The following is an 18,139-nucleotide window of genomic DNA, read 5'->3' as shown; positions in this document are numbered from 1 at the left end:
GCGGAAGGTCGGAAGCCCAGAAAGTCTAACCAAACCCACATGTCTTAGGGAGGGTATTCCTGCGAGATTTCTTCAAGTTCTAGATTTTCATCGGCCAGGGGAGCATATCGTGTGTTTTTTTCGTAGCTCAGTAAGTTAAAGTAGTGGTGGTGTGTTTCAGGGATACACATACTGAGCTTAAAGTCTTACGTCTAGCCATCATGTATTACTTGTATTCTGCGGATTGAAGTAGATATTTATTGAGCAGACAGGGAAGAATGTTCTAAAGGGAAAATGAAAATGAAACAATAACTGAGAATAAAAATTATTTGCCTTTGATCAGCAACATATGGAATATATAATAAAGGTGGAAAGGTATCAACAATCCCCGGAATATACTTAAGATATGGGTCCTGCCGCCTGATATCCATCTTCCTCGCGATTGCGCCAATACTATTGTCGATACGCGAGAAGTCGTTTTAACATCGGTTGCTGCAGGCTGACTTGACTGTAGGTAGGCTCAAATCCGGCATTTCCCACGAAAGAGAGGGGATAGAACAGGGGGATCAGGGAGAAGACGGAGGAGGAGTAGTGGTGGCAGCCAGTCTCTCTCACTCAACAACGCCTCATATATACCTTTTAAGACTCTCGTCCAAAAACCCCAACAAAGCTCAACTATGAGGTCTCTCATATCGGAAGTGATCGTAACCCTTACAATACAGATCACTGAGCCACATCAAACTCCTATCAAAGAGCATCCGCTACACCACACTCTACCCATGCCCATGCCTCCCCTGCTTCATGCTCATCATCATCATCCTCCTCCCGTTCCCCTTCAAAGTCCCATCCAACCCTTCATCCCCCGCCCACCTACACCAAAAACAGCTCCTCGATCCCCGAACACAACCTCAGCGCCTGACACCCCGCATCGGACCTTATGCCTATGACGCGCGTTAGTCCATACAACAACGCAAGCGGTCTCACTCTCATTCAAATCCCCTGGGGCACACATCCCACATGCCCCCATCCGGCAATAGGTCAAAACGCATCGCACCACGAGCCGTAAATGTAAATACAAATACATCCTCGTGGAAATAGAATCACGTTCCACCGTGACCCGCCGTGCGCGTGGTAGAAGGCAAGTTTCGTGCCCATAGGCTATGAAGCACCTGGCGCGATCCTCCAGCAATGTGTGTTGTAGAGGCGGGATGGGGGGGTTGCTGTACAAGATGCTCTCGCGCGTCAGGCTCTCATGTTAGTTTGGGTTCACTCGGCGAACCAGGGGGGCGCGGGGATATCTCAGGGACTGTTGCGGTTGTTGCTGCAGGGTTGGTATGGAGGATTGGCGCTGGAGAACCCATGCGAGTCTAAGGTTGTCTGGAGGGTTGGCGGAGGAGGGGATGGTGGGAGGATGGGTTGTTGATATGTGTACGTGATTGCGCTAGGTATGGCGAAGGAGGCAAGGGACGGGGGTTAATTTTATTTTTCCCCTCCCCCCCCCCCCCCCCCCCCCCGGGCACTTTGCCACTAACAGAGGGTAGGAATTATCATAGATAGCCTGTCTGGCTCGGGATATTCATCAAGCTTCGCGAGGCGAGGCGGGGCGGGGCGGGGTTGCGAGGAGATAGACAGCCCGGAGAATTTTGAAGGATAAAAAGGAGGGAATATAAGCCCTGTGTCGCGTTGGCGGAGGGTATTTCCCGGTATCTGTAGAGAAACGGCTCCGTTGTCATCATCGGTCTGCGCGTTATCCATCCCCTGGATTGAATGAAGGTAGTCTTTCCCTTGAAAATGACATAGTCTCAGAGCTGATGAGAGGTAGTTATCCAGTCAAATCACAGAATGACCAACAGCTCGCCTCTCATTATATCTGTTGTTCACATTGCTTCATTTTTCAATCATGAGAGCATTTTCATCATACCATGTACACTTTCTGCTGCTTCGCTTCATCTTACATATGAATTTTCTCATGAAAGTTCTGCAAATGTTAGAATAAAAAGTTATCCAAGTACCCTCAACTTGCAATATCAGTTAGTTAGTCAGGGGTGATACAAACACTCAGATCTCGCAGTGCTGATTCAAACAATTTTGAAGACGTGCTGAAGTTAGGTACACTTCTGGCTAGCGTTATCTTCACTGTGGATGCTTTATCTCTCACAGTGTCACAGGATGCCTTTCTTATTGTTTATGGCATGATCCCTGAAGGCAAGGAACTCTATATTTCGTAGACAGTTACAGCGTAGTATGGATGAGATGAACGAAACCCTAGAAGCGAGATGCGCCCGCTCTGGTGCGCTTGGCGCGTTCATTTAAGCGAGCAAACTTTGCCTCGGCAGATACCGTACCACCCGCCTTCGAGGTCCACGGGTTATTCTAGGAAGGTTAGGCTGGGTGGGACGGAATAAATATCTTGGACCGGCCCATACCCAGCCCCTAATAATAAATATCTTTCTCCTCCTTTCTCATCGTAGTAGTAAAAATCCCCTCATCATTTCAAGCCAATATATATGAACAGGACAAATGTATGAGCAGTTGAAATAGTATATACACTTCTAAAGATCTATGCTGAGGAAGACAGATGAGATATGGTTAACACCTATAAATGATGCGAATTAAATACGAGAAGAGAAAGGGGGAAGGCGAAACAGATATCTATAAACCCAATCCGCGAACAAGCAACCACAAAACCAACGGCACCACAACATTATCATTCCCACCCGTCAAGACTGCTTCCATGCAACTTGACCCTAGCGCCGCAAGGATAGATTTAGCGACGATGACAACCCAGCCCCTCGATGTCGCCATCGTTGGCCAGGATGCGGGTATCAACTGAGACATCGGCACGGACACTGAACGATCCCACCCCCCGACAATCAACCAAACGCGCGCCGCCAGTATGCCCACAAAAACGGCGAGTGCAAAGGCCATACTGCCCTCGATACTCTTCCCGCCACCCCAGAACCACTTATGTCGGCCATATCGTCGCCCCACCACAGACGCTGCAGCGTCACCCATGCCGACGCATATAACCCCGCTGACCATGCTCAGATCCCGCGTCTCTACATCCCATCCCTCCCAGGGAGGGCTGCCAGTGCGAGGGATCCCAGCAAGAGAAAGCCAGAGTGGAACGGCGCAGCCAATAAGGAGGAAGATGTGGGAAACAATGACTGGGCCGCGATGGTCGCGCCCATCTACGTAAGGTGCAAGGAAGTATGTGAGCGGCTTTGAGATTGGTGGTAACTGCGAGGCTCGGAATAGATCCAGTAAGAGGAAAACGGCTAGGACGAGGGCCAGAGCAAGTGCTGTGAATGTAGGGTCGATGAAGGTGGCTGGCAGGAACATCAGGACCATCATTCCATGGAAGACTTTGCGTCGAGTGTCTACCTCAACGGGCCCGTTGAGACGAATCACTAACGCCAATCCTACCACAATCACAAGCGCACAATAACAAGAGATCAGGAGGCGGGTATTTGCCTCTCCGAGAGTATCTCGCCGGAGATGCTCCACCCATCCCAGACGACATGATTTGTGGTCCAACTCTGGATCGAGTAAAGGTGGTATTCGTACCCAATTCTCCAGATTGGCTTTTACGATCTGAAACCTGAAGGACGGGATGTTGCCAAACAGATATCCAATTGCCCACCCGAAGGGCTCATTCCCATGAAGTGCATTCCGCCCAACATATCTTCTCACAGGCAACAAAATTATAAATAAAGTCGCCGCGTAGGTATATAGTGCATATGCCCACTTTCGCACTCGGGCCTGTGCCGCGGTAAGTGAGAGGAATGATTTGACATTCGGCGTCACTAATCGTTTGCGCCGGCCACTAGGCGTAATTTTAACAGAATCATCCCCGTCGCCATCGTCAATGGTCGACGATTGACGACGGTAGCTGTGAGTAGATTTCTGTTGCGTATTCGTAGTTTCTTGGAGTGAACTACCATTCTTTGATCGGACATTGTCCAATGGAACTGGGTGAATGGGAGGAGCCGCGGTTCGATCATCAGATATCTTAGCAACATTAGCTTGCTTAAAACCGTAGTTGCTTTGGCTTCTCGTGCCCTTGGTCAGTGTAAGTCCGCTGACAGGTACATCGCTCTCGGGCAACACCTCCCCGTCATGGCCACCATGACTGAGTCTGTAGCAGATGCTATGATCAAGCATCTTAAGAAGACTCCTCGACTTGTTGTCTCTACTAGGTGACCGACGGAATTTCCAAGACGGTATTCTTGCTAATGTAACCTCCCAGCGCAGGACATGTTGACATAGGGCAAGCATACAAATCCCACCAAGCCACAGTAGCGCCTTCAGAATTTCCCCTTGGGGTGAGCTAGCAAAGAGCAGAATGTTAATGAGTCCTGTAGCAAGGAGCTGCAACTCGGTAGGCAATAAACTAGTTGTGGAAAGAAAATGCAAAGTTGTTACAAGCGCCTGGTGTAAGGGGAAAATAAGAAGCTGTAGCTCCGGGTTGAGGCCCTGAAACGCCTCAGAGCTTCGTGACGGGATATCCGAGATGATAACTGGCAGAATGGTAATCGCCCAATGTGCGATGATGAAGTCATGCCGTACATTGTAGAAGGGTATAACGGGAGAAGGTATCGAAGAAAGTCCGAGTATTATATTTGGTAATATTGACGTCTGATGATTGTGTACCAGCGACAACGCAATTAGCACAGGGAGGAGAACGGGGTATATTAGAGGAGCGGGATCGAGATTCGTCGAGAATGGGAAGGCCGCAATAGCTTTCCAACTGCGCCGTCGAAAACCATGCGTAGAAATTTGAAAAGGGTATATCAAGTAAAGTACAAGAATCGTAATCGAAAATGTCAAAAGCTCTAAATGAGCAGAACACAATATCAGCACCTCTAGCACTTGTCAAAAAATAAACAAACAAATAAATAAATACATAAATAATGACAGATACGTACCTCTATTCCAAGCTCTAGCAGCGAATCTTACATCGTTCCCAAAATATACCGTCGCGGCCACAGCAAGTACCAGCACCGTCTCAAACAGCCTTCGTAGAACTTCGATGCGGTTCCGCCTAGCCACCTGGGCCAGGGCATCTTCCTCATCGCCATCCGCAGCCTCACCCGAATCTCTTCTCGAAGCCGCTGACCTCGACCTCCTGAAAGCATACCATAACCGCTCTGCCGTCGACTCCGCACCCGTCTCCTGGCCACTCCCTCGTCCAGCACTCAGGTTGTGTCTAGGTCGCGCCCGGGGCGCCGGCAAGCCTTTCAAAAACCCCGTGCTCTCATCGTCCGCCTCCGTTCCACTTTCACTAGAAGTCCTAGACGATTTTCTCCACGAGGAAGTATAGTGGTTGCCACGTTCACCGTTGCCTGTCGGGGTGAGGAGGCCGGGTCCGTGGCGATGGTAAGGGTGCGGCGATCGTGAAAGTTGCCGTCGTGAGCTCAGCGCTGAAGCAGCTATAGGTGAGGGATCATGGTTTTCATGGCTTTCGTCATTTCCTCTGTCGGCGACTTGGGTTGCCATATCATTCTGGTCGAGTATTGGGTTTGGAAGAGCTGGGAGCGATCACCCTCACGCCATAGCTGGTTGGAGCTCGCTGTGACGTCGAGAGAAAAAACGGCGGTGCGTGACCGGAATTGTCAATCAACAACCCGGATAATATTTAAATAACTAGGTAGAACCCACCTTACGTCATCTGTAGTGGTTCATTGTGGACAGAAACCTGTTTTTTGCATCTCGATATCGTCATCATCAACCGCCATGTTTTTCCCTCGTGTTTTATACTTGTTATTATGGCGCTACTTTCGGTAACTTGCATATCAGCAGTTGGCTCTACAGAGTAGTTATAGGACATGGAGTAAATTCCTTTTGATTTCATTGGCGTTCCTACTCTCCAAGCAGTATAGCAATCAAATTTTCAAATATACAGCCGTAACTAGTTTCAAATTGATCGTTGAAATGGTCATAATAATGCAATCCAAAATATTTTCACCCCTTCAAGCGAATATGAACCACAATACCCGCGGCAAGTTTCAACGCCCTTGGGCCCCAGACAGATGTAGCTGGGACGATCTGCCCCAGCTGCCCAACACTCCCATCCAGGGGATAAGAGGTATATACCGTCGAATTAACATGATCGATGGTCTCGCCATGCACATCAATTTCTCTCGCTTTCACGAAATCTATCGCGTCCCGTATGCTCACTTCCAAATCATGGGTTGGTTGTCCCGCGGTGCCGTCTTGTACCCCTATATAATAACACGACCCAAAACCGGTGCCTTGTGACCGGCTTAATGTCCATGACCCATTGCGTTGTGTTTCCTTAGACGTAGTTAGTTGATCTGACCTTGTCCCCAAACCCTGCCACTCAATATCAACTGCACGTGGTAGCGCCGCGACCTGCACCGCGAAAAACGGCGGAGTGCAAACGGATCCCCTGACGATATCGAAATTTGGCAGGTTTTTCTTCACATCCGCTGCGGAATACTTCCCTAGACCCCGCTGGTTTCCATATTTGAGGTCCCAACTATCAAATCCAGGCGGTTCCTCGTCATCCTCGTCCTCCTCTCCAGCCTTCAGGGATGACGGATCGCGGTTCATATGCTCCCAGATATCCCACGCCAGCTTAGCCTTTGCGGGGATATTCTCATCCCCAGCTAGAAGCGCCACGGCCCCCAACCACCAGTCCACCTCCATGACTCTCCCAATCCGCCACAAATGTTGCAAGGATAATACCAAACGAGATACAAATGGATTAAACCAGCCGCTACTCTCCTCCGTTGGAGCAGGGTTGTATATTTCCATCGACCCAGGTTCCAGGGGTATCTGCCCCGCAACATATACTAGCCCGCCATCGTGATCAATCCTTCCATGTTTGTGTAGCGGGATGCACTGTGCTTGTGAATATGGCCCTATATTTGCTGGGGCCCAGTAAGAACGTGACTGGACGTGTAAGCCCAATCTACACTCGCGCGGCAGCATATCTATGACGAAAGACGCGAGGACGTCCACACCAGGAGGCATGTTATCGCCGCATGCCACAGTTACTCTGGCAGGGGGTTTCGGTTTGGTAAATAGAGAAGCGTAAATGGGGTTTATTAGAGTGAAGTCGTCCATTGATCGTAGGAGGACGGTGGTAAATACAATGTCCGCGGTAGTTGTGGGGCGTCTAGTTCCAGTAGTTGTTGAGGTAGCTTGTAGCAAAATCGTCTCGAGCTTTCGTGCGATAGCTTCCATCTGATTCCCCGCCCCAGGACCAACTTCAGGGGCGGAGAGGTTCGAGATAGTCCATACATTTTCTCCCTTGATTTGACACACAGCCACCTTCCGGCTCTCTTCATCACCGTAATTACCATGTAACCTGTGATCCTGGACCTCTTCTTCTCGAACATCCTCATACTCCCCCCCGCGCAGAAGCATTTCATCCAAAAGTTCCTTAAACCCGGCATCAAACAGCTGCGGCACCCTCACCAACCTCAAACCCCCATCATCATCATCATCATCCCCGCCCCTTTCATCCTTCCGCACGCACGTAGCCCCCCGAATCCTCACAGCAGCCACACCCCCCTCCCCAACCCTCCTCTCAATCCTCTCAACCACAATCCTCCCCTTCCACAAAACCCCCGGCCCATCCAACGCAATAGTCTCATACTCCCCACCCTCCCCCAACACCGCCCCCGCCACCTCCCCTTCCCCCACAAACCTTCCCATCCCCCGCACCAACCCCCTCCTCACCACCCCGCCTTCCCCATCCGCCCTCCCCGCAACATCCCCCCACAAATCATCCACATCCAACCCTCCACTAGAAATCTTGATAATCCGCGCCTCACAACCGCACGCGGCCATGTCGTCCAACAGCCCCGCGACAGCTGCGGGGGAGTTGGCTGGCACCAACTCACGCTCCACCGGCGGCGGGAGGGTCGGATACATCCACAGCCAAGCTAGGGGGGTCAGTCCCAGACGACTAGCGACATTCTCGACTCGTGTGCGCTGGTAGGTGGAGAGGATGGCGCCGGCGCAGACGGCGTTGGCGGTTGGGTGGGCCTTGAGGACCCGTTGGAGGAGGTGGAAGATGGATTCGGTTTCGTCTGTTGCTGTTGTTGCTGCTGCTGCTGATGATGAAGGTGGTGACGGTGAGGGTGGCTGGTAGTCTCGCGAGGTGTTGAGGGCCGTGCCGTGGATCGGGGCGCGGTAGAGCGGAATATTCAGGGCATATTGGTAGAGGGGAATTATGCTGTGGCCGACTGTTTGGTACATGTAGCTATGGAGGTCTTCTTCCTCTTCCTCTTCCTCTTCTCCCCACTGACCAATCTCCCCATTGCCATTCACTTCCTGACCCCCCACTCTACCCTTCTGCACAACATCCCCATCCTGATCATCGCATTGCAATGACCCCGTAGTTACATATGCATCATAATTGGCACTGCGTTTCGGCCGCAAGGGCGGATGGAGGTTCGCGAGCGCAACGACCTTGTGTCCATTTTTGAGACAGTGAAGGATGACGTAGAGAGAGTCCTTGCCGCCTGATATCAGGGCAATGACATTGAGCTGTTTCTGCTGCTGCTGCTGCTGTTGTTGTTGTTGGGGCATGGTAAAAAATCTTGAATCAGGTCCAGTTCAGGGGGAACAGAAAGTGACCAGGGCAAGGCGTGCAGCCGATAAAGAAAGACCCTTGGTCTGATCAGATAGATATCCAGGAATCCAGGAATACAGTTGTTCTCAACGCAACAGAAACAGAAATACAACTGAAAGTAGAACTAAGACCATCCTTTTCACTCAGGTTTGCTTTTCACCTAGGAAACTCAACGTAGCAACTACGTACACATCTTGTTCCTCTTCTTTTTCTGTGCTTGTCGTTTTCATTCAACAAGAGAATAAACACTGGTCAGAATATTTTTCTACTCCCAATGAAGCCGGCCAGGTTTGAACGGTGTAAATGTACATGTACATATACAGTACATACGTCTGTCTGGCTGGGAGAAGTTGGCGAGGCGAGGGGCGAGTTGGTCAACCTTTGGTAGGGTAACTAGCTTAATAAGCACCGACCAGGAAGACGGCTTTCAACCACCATATCAGCTCAATAACGTTGAATTCATTGACATTTAATTTCATCTGGTCTAAAGCTGAACACATAATAGATGTCTCTGTTCAGATACAGATGCAGATATATATTAATATATATATAATATATTGAATATTTTTCACTAATATATTGCGTGTGTGATGCATGACTGTGTGATATATTTTCATGTCATTCTGCACATTCAAACAAGAGATATAGTAGTTAATAAGAAAAAGCAAGGAAAATAGAAAAATAGACAAAAGAAAGAAATATGGAACATGAAATGAAATAAATATAAATTCTCTTCTCGCTTTTGTTTGTCTCTATCTTCTACAGAATGTCACACGAATACAGCAGAGAAATAAAAGTGAGAGAGAGAGGGAGAAGAGTGAAAGACAAGAGAATATAGAAAGAAGTCATTTCATCTTTTTTTTTTCCGACTTTCTTTATTTTTCGTGGGTGGATTTCATTGATATATGAGGATTTGAGAGGATTGAGTAAATGGTAAAGGAAATAGCAGAATATGATTTTTTAAAAACAAGAGTAAAAAAGGGCGATACACCTGATATAGCTGATATAACACATGGGGCAGGGGTGTTACATTTAGTGTGGATATATTAAAAATTGACAGATTTCAAAAAAAAGGGGGAGGGGGGAGGAGAGAGAACAAATGAAAATTTGATAAATGCCTTTGAAATAGTTTATCATGTTGTTCGTGACCAGCACCTAGAAACATGACAAATGAAAATTGGGAATGGTGAAAGGAAGATATAGAAACATATATAGGAAAAATATGAGATGAGATGAGACAAGGAAAGGGAAAAAGAGAAAAGACAAATCTGAGAACCATGGCCCTGAAAATGAGATAGAACCAGGAGAAAAGTGGAAGAAAAAGGGGTTGGGTATTTTTCCATCCAGAAGTAACTTGGCCCTTGGGGGGAACAAAAGGGATGGATGAAAACAATAAGATCCAAGAGGAAGAACAGTAATAATTAATACAGCAAGAGGGAGTTCAAAGGAAGAAGAAAGGAAAGATAACGAGAAAGATAAAAGAAACGACTAAATTTATACCAAAACGAGAAACGCAGACAAAATGCAAAGATTGCTTTGGGAGGTTTCTTTAAAACATCTGATCACCCACCACCCCCTTATTTCCTAACCCTCTTTCTTGCGCACACGCACATACCAATAACCAAAGGACAGCAAAGCTGTATCGTGGCAGGGAATGACAATCCATCCACGCATGGTTTGTGACACCTTCCTCTCTGCCCTGCTTCTTTGCTTCCTTCCTGCGTCCCCCGCTCTCAATGACCTATGACGAAATCCGGGCGAGGAATGTTTATCGATCGGATTAGCGTTAAGGGTGGAAAATTATTGTCGAGTCGACGGAAAATTATATATAGAACCCAAAAATGAAAACATCCAATAGGAAGGAAATGTCTCACGATGACCCCTAACACACACCTTACCCAAAAAATGAGAATAAAAATTAAATAAATAAATTATCCCACGACGCCAGTAAACAGCAGTAGAATTAGTCACACCAATGTAAGGAGAAGAGGGAAAATGTTTATGAGGGAGTTTTTCCTTTTCAAGAGATATCAAACTCCAACAAGGTCCAAAGACCAATGCATGCATGCCTGAGATCTATTATACGGGATATGTAGAAGGAGGGAGGACTTGATGAGGTATAAGAAAATATGTAATCTCCTGGTCGCATGGCAATCGTAGCGCCCGGCTCCTAGCAATCAGCCGGGAGAAGGGCGGACAGATGGGTTTTTTTTTTTTGCTCTTTTTATAGACACAAAAAGTATTTAAAAAAAGACGGAGAGCAAAGAGATTACGCGGATTCCTCCCTCTTGCGCTTCTTGATGGGCCGTTTGCGATCGGGGAATGGTGTTGGTGACATGCCATTGTCGGAGGACGATTCACTGGTGGTGGACTTGTTGGCGGCGGCCTGGGCAGCCTCGTACAGCACCGCTCCTAGCGCGCCGGCGTCTTGGTCATCGTAGGGCGAGCCGCTGTCGGTATGCATGTCGCGTGTGTCTAGGACACCCATGACAATCGCGCCACCGCCATGTGTGCGGGCGTGTTGGGCGAGGTTGTCGCTGCGGGAAAACTTCTTGCCACACTCGTGACATTCAAACGGTTTGTCTTGGGTATGGAGTGATCTGTAGTGGCGCTTGAGGTGTTCCTGGCGACGGAAGCGACGAGAACATAGTGTGCAGACGAAGGTTTTGGAGGGATCTTCCGTAAGAGATTGCTTTCGGCCGCGACGGTTGACAGGGACCACAGGGGCAGGGATGGTGGCATCGGAGGTGTTTGACGTTTGCAGGTTACTCTCGGAGGTCTCCTTTGTAGGGGCGTCATTTGTCTGGTGTTGTTGCTGTTGCTGTTGCTGTTGCTGCTGGGTAGAGGAGGTAGATTCACCAAGTGTGTGGGTGCCATTGGTGTTGCCGTTCGCATTACTGCCACGGCTGTTGACATTGGCCTGGGCAGCCTTGATGATGGAGCCAAGGGTATCCGAGTCGCTGTCAGAGGACGACGGGCGCTTGACCTGTTTGCGCGGGGTCAAGCGCTTCTTCGTCCTCATGTCACCGGTCGCCAGGGTGGAGGTGGTGGTGGGGGTGGACTCCGGTTCTGGCAGCTCAGAGGGCAGGAGAGGCAAGCCAGAGCGAGCGAATAAATCCTCGTCGTCAAAGTCCTCGAGACTCTGCTCACTGACGAGATCGTCGGCGTCGGGAGAGTAGGAAGCGACGCGTCGACGTTTGTCACCGAGGAAGAAAGTATTTTCGGTCGGGGTAAAGTCGACGATGTCGTTGACGAATTCGTCCTCGGAATCGAGGTCAGAAAAGCTGTCAAACGACGGCAGGCTACCCAGGGTATCGTCAGTGTGGTCAGCGGAGTCGCTCAGGGAGGTGTGCGACAGATGATGCGGCAAGGAATTAGTTTCGGCACCCAGGTTAAATTTGTGGGCCTCGTGGTCGGGGTGGAGATCGTCGGGATGGTGGGAGGGCGACGACAGCGAGGGCAAGGGAGGGAAATCGGACGAGGAGGAGGACTGGGCGGAGGATTCGACGGTGAGCTGGCGAGGATCGCAGAAGTCGGAGCTGCAGGGCGGGGGAGGCAGCGAGGCGGGAGGAGGGTGAGGGTGGTGGTGGTGTTGGTGATGTTGGTGAGGGTGATGCAGAAGTAAGGAGGTGAGGACGGGCGAGGGCGAGGGCGAAAGGGAGGGACACGAGTTAGCGGCCGTGCTAGCGGAGGCCACCCTGGAGAGGACCCTGGACAGCCCAGACTGCAGCCCCTCGCGGTGGCTGGCTCTGGCTGGGCCCTGGATGAACACTGCAGCACCCGCAACACCACACACGCACAGGTTAGTAAGAGCCAAATTAATTTGTATGCATCCATAGCTGCCAAATTAATTGTAAGGCGGCAGATATATCGATGTTTTTTATCATTTTTTGGAGGGTTTTTCTCTCCTGCCCTTTTTTGGTTTTCCTTTCGTGTTTTTTTTTTGTTTCTTCACCCAACAAACAACCAGCCAGTCCTTTAAAAAAACTTCCCCCGAAACAGACAATGTCTATTTTCCTTGCCAACACAATAAAACAATGCATAGTTCTCATTGAACTACCACCAAATATCGGGGGAAAATATAAATTTCTTGAAAAAAAAAAAAAAAAAAAAAAAAAAAAAAAAAAAAAAAGGAATTGATGGAACATACCTGGCGTCATCGGAGGGGAACTCGACCGTGCCCAGTCAAGATTAGCCAGTATCTCGGTCTGCACATCGCTCTGGCACCCCTCCTTCACTCCTTCAATCGTCTCCAATTGGAAAAAACTCCCATTCACCGGCGTGTGCAGCATCCCACAGCTCGATGGCGGGCTGCTCACGGTGCTTCCAGATGACGACAAGGGCGGCGTCGACGGGAAGCCGTAGAGATCGGTAGTGCCGTTGTTGTCATTGCTATTACCGCACGAGGTGTCCAGGGGAATCAGTGAAGGAAGGTCCTGGTGCAGCACAATACTGGGCTTGAGGTGCAGTGGTTGCGGTGGTTGCGGTGATGCGGTTGGCGGGGTCATATGCATCGTTCCGTTCAGCAGGCTCATTGCATGGGTCTGGGCTGGGAGGTGGCCGTGGGGGTATCCGGCGGGCTTTTCTTGCATGGTTTGTTGCGGGTGCAATGGTTGTTGCTGTTGCTGGATAGCCTGGTTTGGGTAGATTGGCATTTGCCCATTTGGGTGCTGCTGCTGTTGCATCTCTGAGGGATGCGGCGAGAAGTGGCCGTGTTGCCCATTGTGTGTATCCGGGTCGGGATTGTAATAATAAAAGGGCGAAGGCCCGGAAACTGGCGCGGCATGCATGGCGTAGGTAGGTTCCATGACGATTGGCGTTTTTGGAGTCTGCAAAGGATATCAATCCTATCAGTCTCTCTCGAACAATTGGCACAAACCAGCTTCCATGTGCGATATGGTTATTATCACCCTTCATTGACCTCCGTATGATACACGCTTTTTTACCTCAACCCTCCCCTAGCTCCTCACCAACCAAAAGACAACAACACGGACATGCGACTTACCGATAAGATCCAAGAAGAATAAGAGACTGTCTCTTCCGGTATGTAGCGAAGATATTAGAAAAGCAATATGGGGGGGGTAATTCGATCTCAACTGAAATCCTTGCAAGATATGTTGAGTCCGCTTCGAAAGGGGGGCGAGCAGTGATCGAATACAAGGTAAAATAGTACATGCGCAAAAAACGAAGTGGGAAGAGTAATAGTGACAAATAACGCGGTATAGGAATTGGGGAGAGAGAGAGAGAGATATAGAGATTATATTAATTCAAGTGATTTTTGACTGCCAAAGGAGTGACTGGCCGATCCCCACGACGTCTAAGAGAGAGTAAGTGTTAAGTTGCGATTATCTCGGCGATTCGAGTCAAGTATGTTTTGTATCTGGTCTGGTTCGCGTTGGGATTTGGTAAAGGACCGTAGAGCGATAAGATTATCGAATATGCATAGTACAAGATTTGCAAGTATTGCAAGATATAAGAGTGTATAGATAGAGAGTCTGTTTGCTGCTGCTGCTGCTGGATGGGCCAAAGGAAGGACTGGGGACGGTTCGAGCAAGATGGAGGAGTCCAGCCGAACACCGTGAGGAAGAAGAGAAGAGTAATAGAACAGTAATAGTAATAGTAAAGTATAAAAGATATAATAAAGGTCCGAATTAGAAGAGAATAATAAAAAAAAGATAATAGAAGAATTAAAAAAAAAAAAAAAAAAGGGACGGGCAAATAGCCACAAACAAACGAAAGAGGGAGAGAGAAAAGGGCCCTGGTGGTGCGGGATGGAGGGAGAAGAAGAAAAAGAACGACGACGACAGACAATGAATAATTATTAAGGACTAAGAAGAAGTAGCAGCAGAACAATAATACCTAGTATATTTAGCAGGGCAGAGGTGGGCGGCGGGATTCAAGAAAAAAATTAAAATAAAAAATGAGTGTGAGCAGCAAGTACTCCGTAGTTAGCGATTGATTGCGGGCTGTGGATGGGCTATGGATGGGTGATAGATAGGCTTGCGACAAGAACCCCCCAGCCAGCGTGCAGAACGGCCAGACAACCAGACAACCACACAAGCAGACATGCGAGAGCAGATAGAGAGAGGCAGAGAGAGGCAGAGAAAGAGAGAGAGAGAGATAGAGAGAGAGAGACAGAGACAGAGAATCAAGAGAGAAGAGTCAGCGACTTGGATACAGACCACCACCACCACCGCACATGCGCACGCACACACACTACTTACTACTCACACCATCACCGACACAGACGGAAACACAGCAGCACAACAACACAGGCCTCACACCACTTACACCACTCACACCACACGCACCACACACATCGTCTCGTCTCGTCTTGTCTCCTCTCCTCTCCTCTCCTCTCCCACAAGGCGGCGCGCGACGGGGGCAAGATAGGGTCCGACGACGCTGAGTGGTGCGTGTGTGTGGGCTGGCCACACCAACCACTGACACCAGCCGTCGGACTCGTCGCAATAGTGGTGAGACCAGGCACCGCAGCCCAGCAGCACAAGCAAGAACCAGCCAGTATGGAGTCTAGCGGCAAGAAAAGACCCCAAAAGCCAAAAAAAAAGAAAAAAGAAAAAAGAAAGTGCGCGAAGCGCATCAAGTCCCATCCCACCTCTCCATCCGCCCATCCATCCACCATCCACCATCCATATCGTCGTCGCCGTCGTCCACCATCCAGCCCCAGAGCCCGCAGCCGCAGGCCCGCAGGCCACTGTTGCACCCACTCAGCAGACGCTACCGACAAACCCTAGTCCGGGGCGACTAGGCGGGAAAATGGCGCAGCAACAACGAGGCACATTTTTTTCTACTGACCCCATCCCATCCCACCGCTGATCTTGGTGGTTCTAGGCTGGTTTGATCTCTCACACCTCGTAGAAAAGAAGAGTGAGAGCATGGAAGACGAGAGAGGCTGTTGTGTACACCCAAACTCCCTCGCTCTCCTCCATGGTTTTGCTTCTATTTTTTCACTAAAAGAAAAAAAAAAAAAAATTGAAGTTTGAAGAGGGAACAGAAAAAAAAAAAATCTAAAACGGCCTATGGTGGGTGGCCTAGAATGGCCCAGAAAATGAACGAGAAAGACAGACGGATGCCAAATCTGGCTACGAACTACTCTATGGTCAGATTTGTTATTATTTTATTATTATTATTTATTATTAATTATTTTTTGAGAATAGACAGCCAGAAGAAAAATTCCCTGCGCATGCCTCCAAAACCACTGGGATCTCTCCTGGATATGTATGTATGCCAGGTTTCATCATCGACAATAGTCCCTGTCCTCCTACAACCAGAACTACAGGGCCCTTTGAATAATAACGGTGAGAGAAGGGTTAGATACCCGTTCTGTCAGACAAGAGGAGCAAGGGCCTCTGCAGCTCTGCTTCCCTGAAATGATGGGTCCCGCAGTCTATCATTATTGGCGGGTCTGTAACTTTCGGTCCCCTCAGACTCTCACTGGCTGTTGAACGAGTCAGAACAAGAGGAAATCCCATCAGAGGGACTCAGAATAATAATAAAAAAGTAAAGTGGAACCCCCCCGGCCCTGCCCAGCGGCCAGCGCGAAGCGGGAGATTGGGAACAGAGTGTGGCACCGCAACCCCCAAGGGCCCCAGCTTAACCTTGGTCCCCGTCCCCTCCCCATTACTATCCAGTATTGACGGGTTAGGTTGATAGGCAAAAAAGTCTTGGGTAATGCGGAGGTTGAAACGCAGGGATGGATTGGCTCCTCGAACCTTCGAAACTCGCCACTGCGTATGCAAGGATTAGCCGTTACAATCAGACTGACCGTGCCCAAAAGTTTCAACCACCAATAATATGACGACTGGCTCTTGGATTTTTTACACTGGAATGGAATTGCCACTGCTACATCTCATCCGTGCACGCACAGTCGTGAGCAATAATAATGAAGAAAGAAAATAATGGGCAAAAAGGTCACCGAATAAAGAGAGGAAGATGACGGTGAGAATGTCCCAGCTTTTCGTGCATACCGGTACCTGACTCCGTTTCCACCCGCTAAATCTAGCTTAAGTTTAGCTCAAAAAGACAGTCGGCAAAAAAATAAAAAAGAAAAGAAAAGAAATTAAGTTCAAAACCCCAAAGAGAAGCCAAAAGTGAACAAAAAAAGCACATTTCTTGTTCTTCATATCGAATTATATCCACAGTACGGAGTACTCCGTAATCCGCCAATAATGCCTCCTAGGTCCTCAAGCGCGGCCCCAAGTGGCCCGCGTTATTCGGCTTGCTATCTCTCTTACCTCTCTTTGAAAGTTTCATCCGCCCAATGATGGGCAGACGATAGTTGCCGCCACTTTCAGTGACCAAAAAGCAACAGGCCAACCCAAGACCCAGGACCCAGCAAGCGTTTCGCGACGGAATTAGCGCCTCGTCCAAGGGCCGTTGTTGCCATTATTATTCCTAGTGTGGATTTGTGAGAGACCAGGGGTCTTCCTTTTGGCTTTCGTTCTATTTCTTTTTATTTCTTTTTATTTCTTTTTATTTCTTTTTATTTTTATTTTATGGGGATCATTACGAACCAGGGCACGGTCCCGCTACGAAACTTTTAGGTTAGCGGGTTCCTGAAAACCTTCTTCTTTCCTTCGAACATTATTCTTGGGTTCAATTTTTGAGTGGTTGTGTTTTTTGAAGCTTGTTGATTTCAGGACAAATCGATCCACCAAGAAAATTAAATTAAATTAAATAATAGAGGGAAACGGATAATATATATATATATAAGAAATATAATAACTCTTCCCTGAAACTTTTCCACCATAGACTGACTACTCAACAGAAATAAAAATAAAAATAAAAATAAAAAATAAGAAACTTACGGCAGAGAGACAAGGGAATGAAAAAGTATGCAAAAGAATCACTCCATCACATCAGAACTTCAGAAGTTTGCTGCATTTCGAGAGTTACTTTGCCAACAAGCCCACACACGCGCCTCATACTGGGTCTTGTGGTCACTTTCTGTTTGTTCTGTATTTTATTTTTTCCATATTCTTATTCCATCATACGATACGCTGATTCGAGGATAGGGAAGTTTGACAGGAACAGCCTTCTGAGTCTATTATTATTATTATTATTACTCGTCTATGCATTCCACGACTCACGATCTGCCTCTTCTTCTTTACTCTGTATATAATTAACTTTCTTTCTCGTCTGTGGAGGGTACTGATAATAAAATACTAATAGCTGCGTGTTTCCTCACAGCAAATTTTTTGAAGCATGAATGGGAATGGGAGCTTGATGTCATCAAAATGTTCATGTTGATTTCTTGGTTTGGGCATATCTGTGTGGTTAGATTAAATGGTGAAAAGTTAATGATGAAAAAGTTATCTCAATTCTGTGCAATTCCAGTTCCCTATCAATTGAATTGATGTGTCAGAGATGAATTGTTCTAGATTTATTATTATTTCAAGTTGATTGATCTTGTGAAAGAATAATACATAGCAACAGACTTGTGATGCAAGATATAATTCTGATTATCACTCATGTAACTATATATTGATATTGAATAATATATTAACAAATGCCACAAATATCAAAATGAAA

General features: G+C 48.1%; 3 protein-coding genes across 3 annotated transcripts; all 3 read right to left on the bottom strand.

The window, feature by feature from the left end:
- Window position 1: 1 nt before the first annotated feature.
- Window positions 2-5,687, bottom strand: BDCG_06448 (phosphatidate cytidylyltransferase). Its single transcript, XM_045422183.1, has 2 exons — window positions 4,908-5,687; window positions 2-4,814 (listed from the first exon to the last, which is right to left on the bottom strand). Exons 1-2 carry the CDS (start codon window positions 5,476-5,478, stop codon window positions 2,632-2,634), a joined length of 2,754 nt encoding a protein of 917 aa, XP_045277880.1. The 5' UTR covers window positions 5,479-5,687; the 3' UTR covers window positions 2-2,631.
- A 40-nt stretch (window positions 5,688-5,727) lies between these two features.
- On the bottom strand, window positions 5,728-8,948 carry BDCG_06447 (ATP binding L-PSP endoribonuclease). Its single transcript, XM_045422182.1, has one exon. It carries the CDS (start codon window positions 8,542-8,544, stop codon window positions 5,944-5,946), a length of 2,601 nt encoding a protein of 866 aa, XP_045277879.1. The 5' UTR covers window positions 8,545-8,948; the 3' UTR covers window positions 5,728-5,943.
- Window positions 8,949-8,979: 31 nt separating this feature from the next.
- BDCG_06446 (zinc finger protein MSN2/4) lies at window positions 8,980-16,220 on the bottom strand. Its single transcript, XM_045422181.1, has 3 exons — window positions 13,593-16,220; window positions 12,738-13,416; window positions 8,980-12,358 (listed from the first exon to the last, which is right to left on the bottom strand). Exons 2-3 carry the CDS (start codon window positions 13,393-13,395, stop codon window positions 10,857-10,859), a joined length of 2,160 nt encoding a protein of 719 aa, XP_045277878.1. The 5' UTR covers window positions 13,396-13,416; window positions 13,593-16,220; the 3' UTR covers window positions 8,980-10,856.
- Between the last annotated feature and the right edge of the window lie 1,919 nt (window positions 16,221-18,139).

Source organism: Blastomyces dermatitidis (genome assembly GCF_000003525.1).
Source record: "Blastomyces dermatitidis ER-3 genomic scaffold supercont1.6, whole genome shotgun sequence".
NCBI lineage: Eukaryota > Fungi > Ascomycota > Eurotiomycetes > Onygenales > Ajellomycetaceae > Blastomyces > Blastomyces dermatitidis.
Note: the sequence above shows the minus strand (reverse complement) of the source record. Positions and strands in the feature narration are given on the sequence as shown.

Coding starts and splice junctions, on each gene's coding strand:
- BDCG_06448 (XM_045422183.1), bottom strand. CDS start 5,478: ATGGCAACCCAAGTCGCCGACAGAGGAAATGACGAAAGCCATGAAAAC. Junction 4,815..4,907: donor TGCTAGAGCTTGGAATAGAG/GTACGTATCTGT, acceptor CTGCTCATTTAG/AGCTTTTGACATTTTCGATT.
- BDCG_06447 (XM_045422182.1), bottom strand. CDS start 8,544: ATGCCCCAACAACAACAACAGCAGCAGCAGCAGCAGAAACAGCTCAAT.
- BDCG_06446 (XM_045422181.1), bottom strand. CDS start 13,395: ATGGAACCTACCTACGCCATGCATGCCGCGCCAGTTTCCGGGCCTTCG. Junction 12,359..12,737: donor TTCCCCTCCGATGACGCCAG/GTATGTTCCATC, acceptor CGGGTGCTGCAG/TGTTCATCCAGGGCCCAGCC.